This window comes from Ctenopharyngodon idella, chromosome 21 (assembly GCF_019924925.1).
Source record: "Ctenopharyngodon idella isolate HZGC_01 chromosome 21, HZGC01, whole genome shotgun sequence".
NCBI lineage: Eukaryota > Metazoa > Chordata > Actinopteri > Cypriniformes > Xenocyprididae > Ctenopharyngodon > Ctenopharyngodon idella.
The window spans coordinates 12,719,157-12,737,845 of record NC_067240.1 but is presented as its reverse complement, the minus strand read 5'-3'; the positions used below and the strand labels follow the sequence as shown (position 1 = coordinate 12,737,845).

Genomic DNA, 18,689 nt, shown 5'->3' with positions numbered 1-18,689 from the left:
TAGTGTGGTTTCAAAGAACAAGAGATACCCGGAATTTATACTGTAGGGATGGTCATTTAATGAAACTCAAATGTAAATATTCTAATATTTTGAGATACTGGATTTTGGACTTTCATTAGCTGTACGCTCTAATCAACAAATTTAAAAAAAACAAAAAAACTTTTGAAATGTTTTACTTTACATGTAGGGAATCTAGAATATATGAAATTTACAATAAAAAAATGAACTTTTCATGATATTCTAATTATATGACCAGCACCTGTATATATATATTACACACACACACACCTCAATGAAATAATATATAAAAAAAAAAAAAAGCTCAAACATCCATTTTGTAACAGATGTGCGTGTTTATTTTAGCTATTCTGTCAGTGAAACGACACACTACAGCCTGTAAAATTATGAAATAAATATCAGTAAATAATGGTAACCTAAATAATAAGAAAGTCAAATATTATTTAAAAAAAAAAAAAAGTCATTTTTTATTTCCACACAAAGATGCGTCATATAGCCTACCGCTCTGCGCTTTGAGAGGGATGTGGGACATGAGCAGGAAAGAGACCATTTCTCTTTTATAATATCTTCATGTTTTCTCCTGATGTTACAAGCAACTGACACTTGTTGTAAAAGGTCTGAAGAGCAAGTTTTATCTTCAGACATTCAGGCTATGTTTGATTTTGCGCTGCCAGAGAAAGTGAAAGTAAAAATATATAAAGTGCCTTATAAAGTCTTATAACAAGTGCAAACTGTGTTAAAAAGAAACTGACGGTCAAGCAAAAAGGTTTCTGTCCTACAGTGTTTTTTGTACTTTACCACGGTAAAGAATGCAAATATAATAGGCCTAATTAAAAGCGAACCAAATTAAGAAACGTTAATCCCCTGCGTGAATGAAGATTTGAGTTTCCATGTTCAGTGGAATAACTAACGGAACATTGTTAAATTCTGATAATAGTGTGATCAGATCGCGATTCGTAAAACAATACAATACATCAGCGGGTACCAAATATACCCGGATACTCAGTACTACCAAAATGCTGGTATCGTCACATTTTCAAAATTTCAGTACCTGTACTTTTGACAACACTAGAAAGAGCAGTTGTCATGTCGGTATTAACAGCTGCACAAACACTGTTTAACCACACAGTATCTTTATTTCTGTGCTACAAATATTCAAATTATCACAGAAGTACTGAAACGAAAGTTTATAGTTCAGATAAAACGGTTATCAAAATAGAGCAAATCAGCTTTTAAGAGAAACTTGAATGCGCTGAAAATGACGCATCTATCAATTACATTGTTTCACCACCAGGTAGCGACAAGTGACTTAAATGTATTTGATGTTGAATCTTCATTTCAATGGATTCTTTCAAATACACCGATTCATCCAGTAATGAAACAAGAGTATTTATGAAAGTCACTGAATCATACATCAAAACAGATTTTTTTTTTTTTTTTTAAATAATTCAAATATTAAAATTTTTAAAATAGACTGAATTGTGCAGCTCTAAGTTTGTGCACACTTATTTAATCTTCATATAAATCATTAGATTTGTTAATTTTATTTTGCTTTAAAAAAAAAAAAAAAAAAAAAAAAAAAAAAAAATTGTTGTTTGACTTAATTAAAAATGCATTGGTTGAGCTTCTGCAAGAGGTTTGTTGTCGCACATCATCCAGATTCGTTTGAGCTTGTTTGTTCGCTGATCAATGTTTATATGAGAGTAAAAGCCTAAATTAAATCGTGATCGTGTCTCTTCAGAAAATTTTAACTAAACCACTCAATTCACATGGATTAGTTTTATGATCCCTTTATGAACTTTTTGAAGCATCAAAGTGGTAGTTATGTAGCTGTCAATGGAGAGACAAAGCTTTCAGATTTCAAAAAGATCTTCATTTGTGTTCCAAAGATTAACGAAAGGTTTTGGACGACATGAGGGTGAGAAATTAAGGACAGAATTTTCATTTTTGGGTGAACTATCCCTTTAAGTCTACATTATTTTTTTTATATGATTAAATGCTTAACATATTTGGGCAATAAAGTGTTCACTCAGCACAAGTGAGTGCCTTTAACAGCATGCTTTATTTTAGAACAAACCACTTCTCCAGACTCAATATTAAGTCCAATCAAGTGCAAAAGTTAAAGAATGAACAAGATTACATCAATTACAGCAAATGCAAAGAACCAACTTTGTGCATTCTTTATTTGTTGATCATTTTAAGTGCACATTGCCCATTTCAGTGTTACCAACATGGGCTGCAGAACGGTTTGATCTTCACTCTCTATCTCTGGAGGAGCACTACGCCAGTGCAGGGAAATCTTCTGGATCATCTGGGTTTGGAGCCTTAGGAAACACAAAAACATGATTTAGCCCCAAACCACCACAGGCACATTTTTCCTCACACAGCATGAACACCTAGTTGGCTCGTAAGTCTTGCATTTCACAGGACTATGTTGTCAGGGCCATAAGCAAATTCTGACGAAACCAATACAACATTAACTTACAGATTCAAGTTGTGGAGATCTTTGGGATGCCATGGAGGGAGCCCCACGGCCACGACCACCTCGTCCACCTCTCCCACCACGAGAGGGCCGAGCCAGGCTGCCAAAGTTGATCTCCAGTTGACAGGTAATGTCATTGGCCGGGCGACGGAAAACCACATCCTCATCAATGCCATTTTGTTGTTTCTAGAAAGAAGAAAAAAAAAAAAAAAAAAAAAAAAAAAAACTGCAATTACAAAAGAAGAACAGCATCCAATAAACTTTGCACCAAGAGTGAGACTCCTTACCTGAAGGAATTTAGACTTATGGATAACCATGGCCTTGGAAGGCATAGGGGTGTCTGCCTTACGGATATTCAGCTCTACCTTGGGCCTGCTTTGCTCCTGTAGGGCTTTCCACTCATCCAGTGTCATCTCTATGGCAACCTCAATCACTTCCTCAGTTTCAGATGTTCTGTAAGAGAAGCAATCTATATTAACATCCATTATGACTTAAAGGAAGCACAAGTTCATAAAGCCAGCACATAATAGTATGTGCTGTCAAGCATTAGGTGTTACAAGATACTTTCTGCAGCTGTGCGAAATAGACCTGTTTTCTCCATCAGTCTCAACTGCCTCTTGGGTCTCCTCATTTTCAACGACCTCCTCACTAGGTGAGGCCTCTTCAATTTCACTACAGGACCGGAGGAAAATGACATTTTAAATGGGGGTAAAAGCAAACTGAGAAGAGTATTCCAACCTGACATAATATAACTATATAAAATGTGAAGCATCACCTCATGTGATCTCTCATAGAGCCCCAGTTGCGAGATCCACTGCCACTGCGCTTCTCTTCCGAACGGACACTCCTGATTTCAAGTAATGCCTCATTTACCAGAAGACATTGCGCATACAGAAGGTTTTAAAAGGGGTCATGTGATGCTTTGTTTTCCTTTAGTGTGTAATGTATCAGTTTGTTGATGTATATGATCTGCAAAGTTACAAAGCTCAGTCTCTTGCAAAGGGATTTATTCTAACAGAACACTGCTTCAGACCTGCCTAAAACACCTTGATCAAGGTCCAGACATTACTTTCGCAAATGCCTGTCACAATGTGAAATATGAGCAGATTGCCCGCCACAAGGGCATACGCAAAGAGAAGGCGAGGCTTCAGTGAATTGTAGTGTTGTCATGTCGCGGAGACGCTGTGTGTTTGGATGCGAAAGCAAAACCACATTAGCCACTGCGAAGCGTTCTGCTCAAGTCATGCTTGCAAAACTGGTTCTGATCATTCAGCTTGATCATCCACATTTTCAGAAACAGACGGGCTCAAACCAATATGGTAAAACCAATGACATTGTGTTCACAATTGCTTAAAGTCTTGGATATTGGAAGCTCACGATTATGGTAAGGGGGTTACATTTCCGACACATCACAACGCACCGGGTCTGCTGGCCAATCAGCACTCTGAGCTTCACGGAAAGAGGGCTGTACAATAATGTACGTGACGTGACAAATGTGTGTTAAACATTAACTTATTCTATTAACCAAAAGAAATTTAAACTTAAAATAGCATCATATGAACCCTTTAAGCCTTAAGACATTAGTTTTCCAGAATTCTTTAAACAAGCAGGTTCTAACAAGTTACTTAAAAGGATTAGTACACTTTGAAATGAAAAATTAGTTGAATAGGGAAGGCGTAAGACGTAGCATAAGCTTTGTAAACTGCAAGAGTTTTACACTTTCTGCATACGTTGAATAGAGAAAGCAGCTTGTGCGGAACCTAGATATTTTACTTCATTTTGTGTTTTTTTTTTTTTTTGTTTTTTTTTGTTTTTTTAAAAACAAACGTGTCGCTTCGATTCAGAAGGCCTTTATTAACCCTCCAGAGCCATGTGGAGCACATATTTATGATGGATGGAGACACTTTCTTCAGCTCATACTCATTGATCCCTATTGATATTTCTGCGATTGTGTTCAACAGAAAGAAGAAAGTCATACACCTAGGATGGCTTGAGGGTGAGTAAGCTTGGGCTAATTTTCATTTCAAAGTGAACTAATCCTTTAAAACCCAAAAATGGGTCACAGATAAGTTCTGAAAAGGTTATGGAGGAGGGGGAAAAAAAAAAAAAAAAAAAAAAAAAGTAGACAATGCAATTAACCATATAATTGCGCATGTCATCCATAACTTAATCGAACCTAGAGATTGATATTTGGCATTGTCAAACAGATAATGAAATACCACGTAATATATTGTTATTTATTACACTCTTAAAACGGTTATATTAAAATATGACACATTAATGTTTCAGTGGTTAAGGACATGTTTATATCTGTATAATTTTGTTTAAAATTACATAAATGTATAATTTATAAATGACACCGAATCAAGTCTGGGTCATAAATAGAAACCAGTTACTGACTATTAACATGAACGTAAAGAATCACTGCTCACGTTCGGTCACTGCCACTGTGTCTCTCGAACTCCCTCTTTCCTCTCTGGTCAAATCCATCGTTGGATCTTGGATATCCTGGGCCTCGGGCTCCTCGTCCTCGTCCAGTGCCTCTTCCTCTGACAGGCCTGTCCAGTACATCCACAGGCCTACATACAGACGACGATGGATTGAGTGGCACGCAAAATAATTCAGGACAACGAATATAAAAAGATGAGACGGTTTTTTTTTTAGTAACAGAGAACTTTACCTCTCAACAGAGAAACTGAGGGGGGTTTCGGCATCGCTGAATTTGCGCTCAAAATTCACGCGTCTTTCTATTCGTTCCTCAACCTCTCCTCGAGCAAGACGGACTTGGCCTATAAAATTGAACAAAATACATACCACAAACATATGTAAACACTTTAAATGTGTGAAACTCTAGCAACCAACGACACACATCACATTTAAAGTCTTCTAGTAGTTTAAATTTACTCTATAACTATTAAAAGTAAGGCATGTGGCGTCGAGTAAAATTACCCAGTCCGTCTTCACCTACCTTGTCCACTCCCACCTGCTGGAAGAATGATTTTCCTGTCCCTTTGAGACTCCTTCTTTCCAGCTTTAGTCGTGGTTGAAGTTTTCTTTGGCTCCTCTTTCTTTTTCTTCTGCTTTTTTTCTACCCCTGCCGCATATAAGATGTCGAAAGGGTCGGATTCATCGTCCAGCAGCTGGCCGAAACGATTTGCAACGGCGCATCCATACCCCTCATCAGGCATTTCCTCCACTAACTCCTTCATTTTTTTCGATTATTATAAAGGAAATTAAATAATCGGCTTGATATCATCGAAGGATAAAAAAAGAACAAAGTTCTTTTTATCTCTCAAAGAGAAAATAGTCTTTAAACAGCGACCATAGATTGAGGTCAAGTCAACAAACTCAACCGTCAGAAGTGACGTTCATGCAATTGAATTCAGGTTAATATAAGCAATTACTCTCCGCCCCGGAAGTCCACTTAAGTTTCTAGAACGCGCTCATTAATATTAATTACGCATTCAAAATATTATTTATAGATATTTTCTAGCCGTTTTGTGACTAGAAATGTGAAATTATAACTTTTAGAACAAAAATAAAACTATAAATATATTGTCATTCTAATATAAAATCGGTACAATTTGTTTATACATTTTCCTCATCACTATACATTTCATAATATAGATGTACCACTGGCAAAATTACTACAAGTTATGTGCAATGAATTGTATCAAGCAAACGTTTGAGATAGCCAAGTTAATTACTGATAAAATAACTTTCCAGTATAAATAAAACGTTAAAAAAGATTTAAAAATTTATATTGTTAAATTTACTTACATTAACCACTCCATCTGTGCAAGGTATTTTAGTATAAGGTTGGCAAACACTGTATTCACATATGACATTTAATAATTAATCAACTATTATATTTAATCAAATACATTTAATAATACATTTAATGTAAAGAAGACAGAGCTGGTTCTTCATGATGTTTTTATTGCCATCATACAAGCATTGATTCTCAGTCCTGGTTTGAAAATATAAGTGTTTACATAATTAAAAAATACAGAGGCATGAACACTTTTATTTCATTCAGATTGCCAATCAAGACCCTACAGATCATCAGCTATGAACATAATAATGCTATGCATTACATAAACTTTTTTTAATCAGCCCTGAACATGAGACGCAATGTTTAATTCAGTGTAACCTTTGGTCTTGCAAAAAATGAAGAATTTACATGGTATATTTACATTTATGTTGCTTGAGATTTCTATGATCCACAAACTTCTTCCCACAGCTCTCACAACTGAATGACTTTAGACCAGTGTGCACTCGCTGATGGGTCCTCAGATGCACAGCCTGATTGAACGTCTTACCACAAACATCACACCCAAAAGGTCTCTCTCCTGTATGGATTCTCATGTGCATCTGAATACTGCTCGAATACCCAAACCTCTTTCCACAAACCTCACAACTATATGGCTTTTCTTTCGTGTGAACCCTTTGGTGTACTGTAAGGGCGGCTTGTGAGTAGAACTTCTTTTGACAATGATCGCAACTGAACTTCTTCAGCAGAGGACTGACCAGTCGCTCATGATGCTTCTCTCCTGTGTGTACAAGCATATGCTGATTAAGAGAACTGGGGAATATGAAGGCTTTATTACAGATCGAACACACACAATCCCTCCTTCCCGCGTGAATTATTCGCTTGTGCCTTTTCATGTAGTCCGAACTGGTAAATCCCTTACCGCAAACATCGCAAAGAAACGGTTTGCTTGAAGTGTGTTTGTGCATGTGCATCTTTAGGGCGTACGCTGTAGTGTACCTTTTCAAACATATCGGACAACCGTACAGCTTCACTCCCGTGTGACCAGCTTTGTGTCTGTTGAGGTTTCCAGAGGTGGCAAACTTCTTGTCGCATACGTCGCACGCGTATCGCTTTTCCCTTGTGTGCACGAGCATATGTGCCTGCAAGTGTTTGCGAGCACTGAAGCGCTTGTCGCAGACTTCGCACGGATAGTCGTAGGTTTTCTCGATGTGACTCTTCTGGTGATTTTTCAGATACCGTTCACAGCTATAAAACGCACCACATATCTCGCAGCAGTAGGGTTTCTCGCCGGTGTGCAGTGTTTGATGATCGAGCATGTTTTGTTTAATTTTGAACTGCTTGTCACAAACGGGACAGTTGTAGAGTGTTTCGACTGCTCTGCATCTGTGTCTGCCGAACGAACGCTTGCCGGGAAAAACCTTCTGGCAGTTTGGGCAAGTAACTGTCTTTTCTGCCGTGTGAAGACGCTTGTGCTTTTCCAGGGAGGCCTGAAATACAAAAGACTTGGAACATATATCACATTTGAATAGCTGAGCTCCAGTGTGCATTGCTGCGTGTCTGATGAGGCAGCTTCTCATAGTAAAGCGCTTATCGCAATGCGAACATTTGTAATGTTTCACATGAGCCCGAACGTGGTTGATGAACTTCCACCTCAGTTCAAAACACTTCCCGCAAGTTTTGCATCGGAACAAACCATCATTTGATTGTTTTATCATATCAGTGTTAGGTGTGGCGATGGGCTGACTCTCTGTGTTTTCGATGGTAATATTTAAACCTTGCACAAGCGATTCGGTTGCATACTGACTGCTTTCCAAGACAGCACAAGATAAGTCTTCGTTATCCAAGTTATTTTGGAGAATTTCTGTAAGAAGAAGAACACAGAGGGTGTGTAAGAGAAACAAACTGAAAAAGGTAACAAATATTTCTACATTTTCTTTTATTTAGAAAAACTGGTCATTTTGGGTGCATCCAGTAAATTTTAACTCATTAAAGCAGTGGTTTTTAAACTTTTTTGGTTTTTAAACTTTTTTCGTCACACTGCGGCCCTCATGTCGTTCCAAACCCATAAGACCTTCATTCATCTTCGGAACACAAATTAAGATATTTTTGATGAAATCTGAGTGTTTCTGAACAACACATAGGCAGCAATTGCACCTTTTGAGGTCCAGAAAGGTATTAAAGACATCATAAAATAGTAAACGTGACTACAGTGGTTCGACCTTAATGTTATGAGCGGTGAGAATACTTTTTGTGCACAGAAACAAAACAAAAATAACAACTTTATTCAACAAGTTCAATAATGAGCCAGCATTCTGACATAGAACCCGGAAGCGCTGCACTGTGTTTACTACGTCAACGGCATGGGAGACTGACAGGAAAGAGAAGAAATTGTTAACTGAAGTTATTTTTATTTTGTTTTTGCACACAAAAAGTATTCTCGTCAAGGTTGAACCACTGTAGTCACATGGACTAGTTTAACGATGTCTTTAAAGGGTTAGTTACCCCCAAAATGAAAATTCTGTCATTAATTACTCATCCTCATGTCGTTCCACACCTGTAAGACTTACTTTCTTCTTTGGAAGACAAATTAAGATATTTTTGATGACAGAATGCTGTCAGATTTCCTTCCATTGACTGCCTTTGCAGCAAACATAAGCAGAAGCTCAACCTAACCTGCTACACGCGTGAGAACAAACCTCTTCCGGAAGCTCAAACATGCTGCGTAACCAATGAGGTTCATTCTCATGTGTTACGCAGCACATTTGAGCTTCCGGAAGAGGTTTGTTCTCGCGCTTGTAGCAGGCCAGGTTGAGCTTCTGCTTATGTTTGCTGGTCAATGTTTACATGTGAGTAAAAGCCTAAATTAAATCTGTTCGTCATAAGTGATCGATTCTCTTCAGAAAATTTGGACTAAACCGCTCGATTCATATGGATTAGTTTTCCGATCTCTTTATGAAGTTTTTGAAGTGTCAAAGCGGAAGTTGCAAAGGCAGTCAATGGAAGGAAATCTGACAGCATTCTGTCATCAAAAATATCTTAATATGTCTTCCAAAGAAGAACGAAAGTCTTACGGGTGTGGAATGACATGAGGGTGAGTAATTAATGACAAAATTTTAATTTTCGGGTGAACTAACCCTTTAAACCTTTTTTAAAAAAATCTGGCACCTCTACAACCACGAAAAAGTTTGAAAAATGAAAGATTTTTTAATTGAAAACCTGCAATGAAAAACACCTGCAATTGTTTCACTTCCACAGTGTCTATACCTGACGAGAGACAACGTGACACGACTAAAGACAATAGAACCCATTATAGTCATTGACAATTGCATGTGTTTTTCATTGCAGGTTTTAAGGAAGTAAGATTTATTTTGCTACTCATGACACAAATTAATCATAATGCTGCATTTATGCTGATTTGTGTCAGTATACAGTCCTAGATGACTGCCATATCAGTCAGAGCAACATATATTACTGAACGCACCTTTAAGCACTGCATTTCATATCTTACCTTGAGTGGTGACCTCTAGTGTTTCCAGGGATGTATTGACAGCATCACAGGTTTCGAGCTGCACAATGAATTCTTCTTCGTGTAGAGTGGCTTCGAACTCAATACTCACATCCGGAGTCGTGTGAAATCTCTGGTGTTTCATCAAGCATTTCATCATTTTGAAAGTATTCCCACATGTCAAACAATTGAAAGGTCTTTCTTTGTGTAAAGCATTGTGAATGTTCAACAGGGCCAAGTCATTGAAAGATACTCCACAGGACTCACAAATTAAAGGCTCCTGTCTCTCCTCTGCAGCTATGTTTGTGCTTGTGGAAGGTTGACTTTCACTCAAACCCACATTCCCTGGCAGAATATCAGTGGGTGCAGATGACAGCAGTTGGTACTGATTATTTGCTGCTTGTCCAGAGTTTTCATGATGTTCTGATTCAGATTCATAATCCTTGATCTTTTCAGTCTCAAGAAGCACATTGTTTTCAGGCTCAGGTGTTGCTTGACCCTCTGTGAGAATACAGTAAGATTTAAAAAATAAAAAAATAAATAATAATAATGACTTTTTTGTTTGTTTTTTGATTACCATATTGAAAATCTTAGAATCACAATATATATCAATACACAACATATTATTAAAATAAACTGTATTATAATTTGTAACTGCATTTAGGAATTTTCAAGGAGGAATCTTGAAATATGGTTAAGTAGAATAAACAGATTTACAGTGCAAGCTTTTCTGGTAATCTTTTTTTTTAATGAATTGATCTCATTTCTACCATGACAAGTATAAATAAATGCACTTTGGGTACTCTGAAATCCTTCTGCAGACCACTGTAGAAGAGATGAATAATCGTAAAACTAGAACTACATATATTTATCAAATTTACTTAACAAAATATATGTGTACAGCAAAGACGTACATCAAATATTTTTGCCCAGGTTTTGAATCATGTTGGCAATTAAAGTTGGCATGAAACAGAAGTTGCAAGTCTTCCCTATTGTAATGTATATCTGAGTGAAATGGCTTCTAACAACAAGAACAAATGTAGGGTGAGACTATTCCAATTCCAGATTTTGTCAATCTGGAATTGATTGGATCATTTGATCATTATGGTTTGCTAATGCTGTGATCCCATGTGAGTGATTGTCCCACCCTCGTGCCTGTACACACGTCATCAGTAAAGAGAAGAGATGTCGTTGCCAGAAAAAGGGGAAGTTATTTTGATTAAAAATTATGAGGACATGTGAATTAAAAAAAAAAAATAAAAATGATGTGCACAGATAAACCATTTATAATAAACACTGCAATATTCCATAGAAAAATAAGAAATGCCAGTTTTGATTTCATTGTGACTTTAACAATAAAGACGTACCATTTAGTTTGTCTTTTGACATTTGAGTCTTTGCTGTAGCTTCCAATACTTGAGCAGAGATGCGATCATGAATCAGTTTCACCATTGTCTCTATTGTGGCCTTACTCAACAGCTCCATGAATGCAGCAAACTCCTTCTGAAATGCAAAGAGATCATTTGAGATTTAGTTATTTGAATGCACCTATTACAATTTGCTGGAAAAAAAGCAGGGTTTGATTGAAATAAATGATTTTTTTTTTTTTTTTTTTTTAGATCCCTAGAGAACTGCAATGTCTTTTGCTTTCAATTCATTCTGACTAGAATAAGACGCCCAAAGGACAAAATGTTCAAAGGTATTCACCTGATTGCGTATGATCTGCTCCCATTTACTCACAAAATATGAATTTCCAATCACTCAATATGAGTGAACACCAACAGATACAAAAAACAATTTCATGTATTATATAAATTGCCATCTCTAGTTGAATGAATGAAAATGCAGTATGTTTTCTGCACCATCTACTGAATTGTCAATTTGTCATCACACTACCTTGCGCTGGAGACAAAACAACAATTTTTTATTAATGAAGTATTGACTGTTTTTCTGCCGTTGCAAGCTACTATCAGAAAGAAAATCATGTAAACACCAAACAATTTCTTTACAATTTGTGTGATCGAGATGACTGTCATGATTGTTGACATACAAATTAAAACCTTGCTGAGCACTTTTTTTTTTTCAAATATATCTGGCATGTGGACACAAAGTAGGGGCAGCTGTTTGTGTATAATTGCAGTATATTCTAAATCAGAAGACAGTAGTATGGTTTCTTTACAGGATGCATATTCATATGTTTGTCATATGCCAAAAACAAATTAAATGTGTGTCGAAAGCGTAGTTATCTCTGGTTAATTTTCAATGTGGGACATGTTTCTGTAAGAATCAGTGCTAACTGAAGTTTAAAACAAACAGGAATTTAAAACAGCATGTTACAAAAAACATGAATACACTCCATTTAAGCAACAACGGCTTACTGGGAAACAGATTGAGGGAAGTTTAACAGGTTTATTATATTTATAATATAATTACATTCATTAAGGACTTCTAAATATATCCTTTACACTGTTCACTTTTCATATGCCAGTTGCAATTACAATGTAAACAACAGTCAGTCAACAGAAGAAGCGTGTTGTGAACAGGAACGGACACTGCATTCGTTTATCTACTCTAGAACTTACAGTTTTGGCTTGATTCGCCTGTTTAAGTCTGTTTTTGTTCACTGCAGTCCCCTTGTTGCGCTTCCACTCTTCAGATAAGACAGTCGTGAAGTCAGAGAGATGTTTGCTCAACTCCGACACGACACTTTCAACTAACACCCCCATAACGGAGGACAGTAACTCGTGAATTACTGCCGTCATGCTCAAGGATGATTACTTGGCAGTTTATCCCCAAAAATATGTTTACTACCTCATTACATACAAAACTGCAGGTTTAAAAAGTATCCTAGCTAGCCCGATCCATTTGCTTGTCTGTGGCGGGTGAACAAACGGAAAGAGATTTGTTTCTGAAACTAAAATCTCGAATTGAGTGTGTTTTGTAAAAGCAGTACTGCCACCTAGAGGGTTGGAGTTATTAGTACGCTTTACTTCTTGGGAAATATCATCGTCACAGGGGAAGTCAAATGTTTTTTTAAATTGGTGAGATTCATATAAGAGAGCTAAATGTTTATATTTGATTATTTTTCAACCCTAGAAAACAATTTTTTTTTTTTTTTTTTTGTGAATTTGTGAGGTGCACGTAAGTTTACACACAAACATTTTTATATCTGATGTGTGGACGACGGACGATGCAAAGTAGAGACAGTTAACCAAAGCAAAGTAGGCATAGGCCTATATGAATTAAGAATATTTTGTAAAAGCATTAACGTGGATGAGATCCAAATTAAAGAGCTAAATACTAACACTAATTTTTCACCCCTAAAAAACCTTAAAACTCATCTTTGTTGACATATTTAAACGTTTTTTCCTGTGAAAAAAAATTCCTCATGCCTTAGCTTGAATGTAACTACACCCTTGCCTCATTTAATATACACTTATCAATGAATATGCACATTAATCCCGCCTCCACTCACTCATGCCAGCTCAGAGATCCACTCGGTCAACTTACTGAGGTAAATGCAGCACAATTGTATCGCTCTTTAAAACATCGGACACATAACGGTAATTAGTATGATTAGCCTTTTGCTTGACTATCAAACAGCTAATAATGTGTTGCTAATGTTACACAAATATGTTCACATTCACGAGTCAGACAGCTGAGAGTCAGTATCCTTAGAAACGCTTTGAACAACTCAGAACGTCAGTGGAGAAAGGCATATTTTATCATAACATTGTAATATACATCATACACCCGCCATATTGCTAAATCTACACGATTTTTCATATCAACAGAAAAATACACCAGAATAACCTGGCTTCTCTCAAGACTCCCCTGCTAGTTCGCTGTTAATGATATGCTAAAGCCTGTCGGCACGTTGATGTGATTCGTTACAAGGTAGTTTGTGACGTCACAGACACCAGTGATTTCAAACCACAAGTTTGGGTCTTTTTTCCACTGCAGTTTTAAGGAGAAAATACTTAGCAATGGTGTTGACATGAATTTGCACATGGTTTGTCTTAAAGCATATTAAAAACACCACATAGACATATAAACAACATGAAAAACTTGATTTTTACCACGGGGTGTCTTTAAGAAATTTTTAATTATGTAGCCTAATCCATGCAGAGATTCTAAAGAAGATTGTAATGACAAAAATGGAAGAAAAAAATATTACATTAATAAATAAATACAGCTTAATACATATACCAATTTAATAATATTTTGTGTAATATCTTGCAAGTTACATAAACATGGTGGTTATTCCCAGGACCAGATTCGTTTTTAGTTTATTACACAAAATAAGCTTTTTGGCAAAAACATCTCTTTGCAGTTTAACAAAAACAAATATATTATTGAATTGAAGTATTTGACTTCTGCTCTAGAAAATCTTAATACAATGAACAAAATGTTAATACAGTTCTACAAAATGTAGCATCTTTTACAAACTGAATTCTTTTACAATCGTTTAGGTTCGAGCTTTAAGTGGGTGTTCCATAGAGTCATTTGTTCCATTGTGGGTTATTCATAGAGGCTGAGTTCAGTTATCTGTAGACTCTGGCTCAGCTGCTTGGCTCTCAGGCTGAGGGCTCTGAGGAGCAGGACTCTTCACAGCAGGACTGTATGTAATGGGAATCACTCTTTCATTGCTCACAGCATTAGCTTCTTTGGGTGCTTGTATCTGTAGCTGGCCATTATTTAATGAACAGGTCACCGCTTCAGGATTCACACCTTCAGGAAGGTCAAACTCCTGCCTAAATTCTTGGCATCTGTACGAGAAAGATCCTTTCCCATCATCTTGCTTCTTCTCTGTCTTGCCGCTCACCCGCAACTTCCTGCCCACTTGTTTGACGGACAGCTCCTCCGGAGAGAAATCCTTCGTATCTAGTGTCAGTGCATATTGGCTTCCTTCCTTTCCGACCTGGAATGAGATGGGTTTGAAAGTCGTCATGGGTGGGACATGGTCAATCTCGTCAAAAATCCTTTGGTGCAGGCGTTCCATGAACTCCAGGTTGTGCCTCATCTCCTGCATGTGTCTCATCATTTCTTTCTCGATCTGAAAGAACAGAGGTCTCGTCTCCGGCCACAGGCTGCGTACTGGCCAGTGGAAGTCCATGAATGGGCTGAGATGAGGTTGAAATGTGCTTGGGCAAAGCATCTTTGGTGGATTTTCGGTGCTGTGTTGAGCTGGTCGACTTCGTCTGTGCTTCTGTCCCAATGAACAAGACCCAATGCTTTTATATGCTGCCTCAGAACATTCCAGTAACGCTCCGATATTAGCACGGCAGTATGTGTCAGTCTGTCGAAGAGCTGCTATGACTGAGCACTTGCAGTCATGTTCCAAAACAAGTCAGCTGTATTTTTGTGACCCATCTGTTAAATACCAGAGAAGTGCATCATTGTTCTATTTACAGTGATCACTCTGACACTCTAATGGGTCTGCATAACTTTCTATTAAGGGAAGAGGTTAATGCAAGAGGATGAAAAAAAGTTTTCCTATCATACTTTTATATTAATATAAAATACCTTATATTAATAATTCTGGCTAAGCAGGGTTACTCTAATAAATACTTCAATGTCACAATGCATGTTTTCTTTTTGTGTCATAACTTACTTCACATTCTGTCGGTTGTGTTTAAATTTAACTTATGAGTGTCCCAACATGCTTTCTAATACCTCAGGATTCTGAAACTGACACCTGTGTTGGCAGTGCCTCTGACGACGTCACCGCCTGAAATAGTTTCAAAAGGAAGGAACAAGTTGGATATACAAAACAAACAAACGTAATATCACTTGGAGACTGACATCCAATATCTATTTAGGAAGTATGATGGAATTCATTTTTATAGAATAACCATGACCCGTCTTGTCAAGGTTATGTTTTTTTTCTTTCTTTTTCTTAGAGGAAGATTTTATAGTAATAGACCTACTAAACAAGTTATAAAATGAATGAGTGAAAATAAATAGGCTACCCATTGTTACTTGAGAGAATATGCAGTATTTGTACTTCAAAAAACATTTTAGTATTTTTTACTACTACTACTATAAACGTTATTACCCTATGTTAATAGAATATTTATACTTCAATGAATTAGAATTCCACTCAATTGTCACACTATAGGTAGAATATTTGAATGAACTGCTAAAAAGGTTGATAAAATGTTGAAAAAAAGTCACAAAAGTTAATGGACATTAGTGCAGTGTACTGATAGTAGGGAGAATCAATCAGCCCAGAGCGCGCACTGACTGTTTTCCTCTCCTGCCTGAAGAGATCCATTCAAACATGGTTCCTCCCGTACAGGTCTCCCCGCTTATCAAGGTACAGGTTCTATTAAGAACATGACCCTCAAATTGTGTTTCATATTCATAAACATGTTTTATTCTCGTTAGTTTATATCAGCGACCTTCATTTATCCTCAGCAAATAGCTCGCTACACATTGCTAGCGCTAATATGTTAGCGTAGCTTAGCATAGGCTTTTTTGTCAAGCCCATAGCAGCTGTAGCCGGTGGATGAGCTGTTAGCCAGCTAGCTACCTATCCTCCGCACTGCAAGGTCAGGAATGTTGACAATTACAATGACGTGTTGCAAAGATAACAGCGAATGAACGTGTCAAATGTTTAAATAGAATGAATAAGGGTAACGTTAATTGACTAAAGTTGTACATAGTCCTGCGGTGAGGTGAATTTACAAAAATATAAATAGCTCCTGTAGTCACTGAATAATTATGAGGTCATACACAATGTATACTTATTATGTAAAACCCGTATTTTATATTTGAAAACATTTTCTTTAAAAGACTTTATTATAGCATGTCACACCAGAGGACATTGCTGAATGTCTTGTCAAGTAACCATAAACATAGTGATTTGCATGCTATTGTCCCAAGAGTTTGATCTAAACATCATTGAAACTGTATTTCCTCAAACTTTATGTTCAGTTTTAGTAGTATTCAGTAAAGAAACAGATTTATAAAATATCAGAGTGGCCTTTGACAAGTCCTTGACAAGCCTACCAGTAAACAAACCTGCAGTCTTCTTTCTCTGATTTTAGACAGCAAGATGGTCCGCCTTGCTAATTGGATTAATTTATGGGAAGCAGAGATATGGTAAGTGTTTATGTATGGTAGACATGTGCTGATACACGGTAATAAGATATATCATGATAATGAACTTTCAAATAAAAATTTCCTGATAATTTACTCACCCCCATGTCATCCAAGATCTCCATGTCCTTCTTTCTTCAGTCGAAAAGAAATTAAGGTTTTTAATGAAAACATTCCAGGATTATTCTCCTTATAGTGGACTTCAATGATCTCCAAACGGTTAAAGGTCAAAATTACAGTTTTAGTGCAGCTTCAAAGGGCTTTAAACGATACCAGACGAGGAATAAGGGTCTTGTGCCTATAAAGCATATACATTTTGATTTTTTTTTAGAAAATGACCGATCGTTTCGCTAGATAAGACCCTTATTCCTCGTCTGGTATCGTTCAAAGCCCTTTGAAGCTGCACTGAAACTGTAATTTTGACCTTCAACCGTTTGGAGACCATTGAAGTCCACTATAAGGAGAAAAATCCTGGAATGTTTTCATCAAAAACCTTAATTTCTTTTGGACTGAAGAAAGAAGGACATGGACATCTTGGATGACATGGGAGTGAGTAAATTATCAGGAAATTTTTATTTGAAAGTGGACTAATCCTTTAATATTATTTAATGGACTTGAGCTAACATGAACTAACAATGAACAGTTGTATTTTTATTAACTAACTTTAACAAAGAATATAACTACTGTAACAAATGTAGCTATTGCTTGTTGTTAGATAATGTTAGTTAATGCATTAACTAACTTTAACTAAATGGGACCTTATCATAAAGTGTTACCTATTGTTCTTTATAGTTCTTTTGCTCTAATCTGTTTGAAACATTTGTTTACTTTATACATTTTTTATGTATTGTTTTATTGTATTTAAATGTTCAGAGTTATTTTCTGCTTCAATAAGTTGTCTTTCTATGGTGTTTAAATCAATCTGCTCACCAGATTATCTGAAGCCCATTGCTGCTGAAGAAAGAAGGATTGAGGAGGAAGAGAAGAAACTCAGGGAAGAGCAAGAGCGCATTTACAAACAGCTATCTGAAGGTCTGTAACTAGTTATAAATAGTTGTAAAAATATATATATATATTTTTTATTTGACAATATAACAAGAATAAAATGATAAAATATATATCAGATGATGCTGCAAATAAAAAAAAAGCAAAGAATTTGTTTGGTTGTATTTTAACCCTGCCCCATCTGTTAATTTCTGACCTTGGTGACTCAATCTGGACATTTTACATTAACCAAACCTATGAGAAAGGGAGATACAGTATGTTGAAATGTAGTTTGACTGAAAAAAAAGTCCCCTTTTATTTTGTAATACATTAACAGCATCTCATGATGTAGCATATTAGATAAATTGAAATTTAACTTTGGGACCAAAGTTTGCTTTAGATTCTTTTGAATTCTTTACAGCCAAATATTCTATGAAACAAATGCAAAGAAGAGTTATTCATAGAACAGAATTTCAGGGGATGATTTTTTTTTAATTTAGCTGATGATTTAGAGAAAGTTCTGAAAGTTTAGTGTATGTGTGGCATAACTTAATGACACATTTAGTAGTAATACAGGGTGTTAACTTGATCATAAATATTTCAAAATATGAAAATATCTTATTTCTCTTTTTATCTCCACAGCAAACTCTGACACCATCCTGAAGTAAATCTCCATAATGTCTTCATTCCAGCACCAGATGAGATAAATCACAATGAACCTAATTCTATTTTTCAATAAAGACGGAAATTAAAATGTTTTTTTATATTTTCTTTTTCCTCACTGCCATCATTTAGGTAATTATGCATACTATTTCAGCAAG

General features: G+C 36.3%; 3 protein-coding genes and 1 long non-coding RNA gene across 5 annotated transcripts; 1 reads left to right on the top strand and 3 right to left on the bottom strand.

The window, feature by feature from the left end:
• Nucleotides 1-2,163: 2,163 nt before the first annotated feature.
• zgc:103482 (uncharacterized protein LOC450001 homolog) lies at nt 2,164-5,887 on the bottom strand. The gene is made up of 8 exons (XM_051877780.1): nt 5,469-5,887; nt 5,181-5,289; nt 4,933-5,079; nt 3,276-3,347; nt 3,089-3,172; nt 2,788-2,953; nt 2,504-2,686; nt 2,164-2,342 (listed from the first exon to the last, which is right to left on the bottom strand). Exons 1-8 carry the CDS (start codon nt 5,707-5,709, stop codon nt 2,298-2,300), a joined length of 1,047 nt encoding a protein of 348 aa, XP_051733740.1. The 5' UTR covers nt 5,710-5,887; the 3' UTR covers nt 2,164-2,297.
• A 532-nt stretch (nt 5,888-6,419) lies between these two features.
• Nucleotides 6,420-13,299, bottom strand: si:dkey-30k6.5 (zinc finger protein 345). 2 transcript variants are annotated; one of them, XM_051877740.1, is made up of 4 exons: nt 12,363-13,299; nt 11,148-11,283; nt 9,784-10,281; nt 6,420-8,136 (listed from the first exon to the last, which is right to left on the bottom strand). In XM_051877740.1, the coding sequence occupies exons 1-4, from the start codon at nt 12,540-12,542 to the stop codon at nt 6,680-6,682; spliced, it is 2,271 nt and encodes a 756-aa protein (XP_051733700.1). In that variant the 5' UTR covers nt 12,543-13,299; the 3' UTR covers nt 6,420-6,679. The 2 variants fall into 2 exon arrangements, with proteins under 2 accessions (XP_051733700.1, XP_051733701.1); XM_051877741.1 differs by having other exon boundaries at nt 11,148-11,280.
• Nucleotides 13,300-13,866: 567 nt separating this feature from the next.
• On the bottom strand, nt 13,867-15,126 carry hspb9l (heat shock protein, alpha-crystallin-related, b9-like). Its single transcript, XM_051877798.1, has one exon. It carries the CDS (start codon nt 14,936-14,938, stop codon nt 14,321-14,323), a length of 618 nt encoding a protein of 205 aa, XP_051733758.1. The 5' UTR covers nt 14,939-15,126; the 3' UTR covers nt 13,867-14,320.
• Nucleotides 15,127-15,961: 835 nt separating this feature from the next.
• Nucleotides 15,962-18,626, top strand: LOC127503720 (uncharacterized). Its single transcript, XR_007927169.1, has 4 exons — nt 15,962-16,099; nt 16,833-16,887; nt 17,818-17,916; nt 18,511-18,626. It is a non-coding gene; the product is annotated as an uncharacterized LOC127503720 (long non-coding RNA).
• Nucleotides 18,627-18,689: the final 63 nt, after the last annotated feature.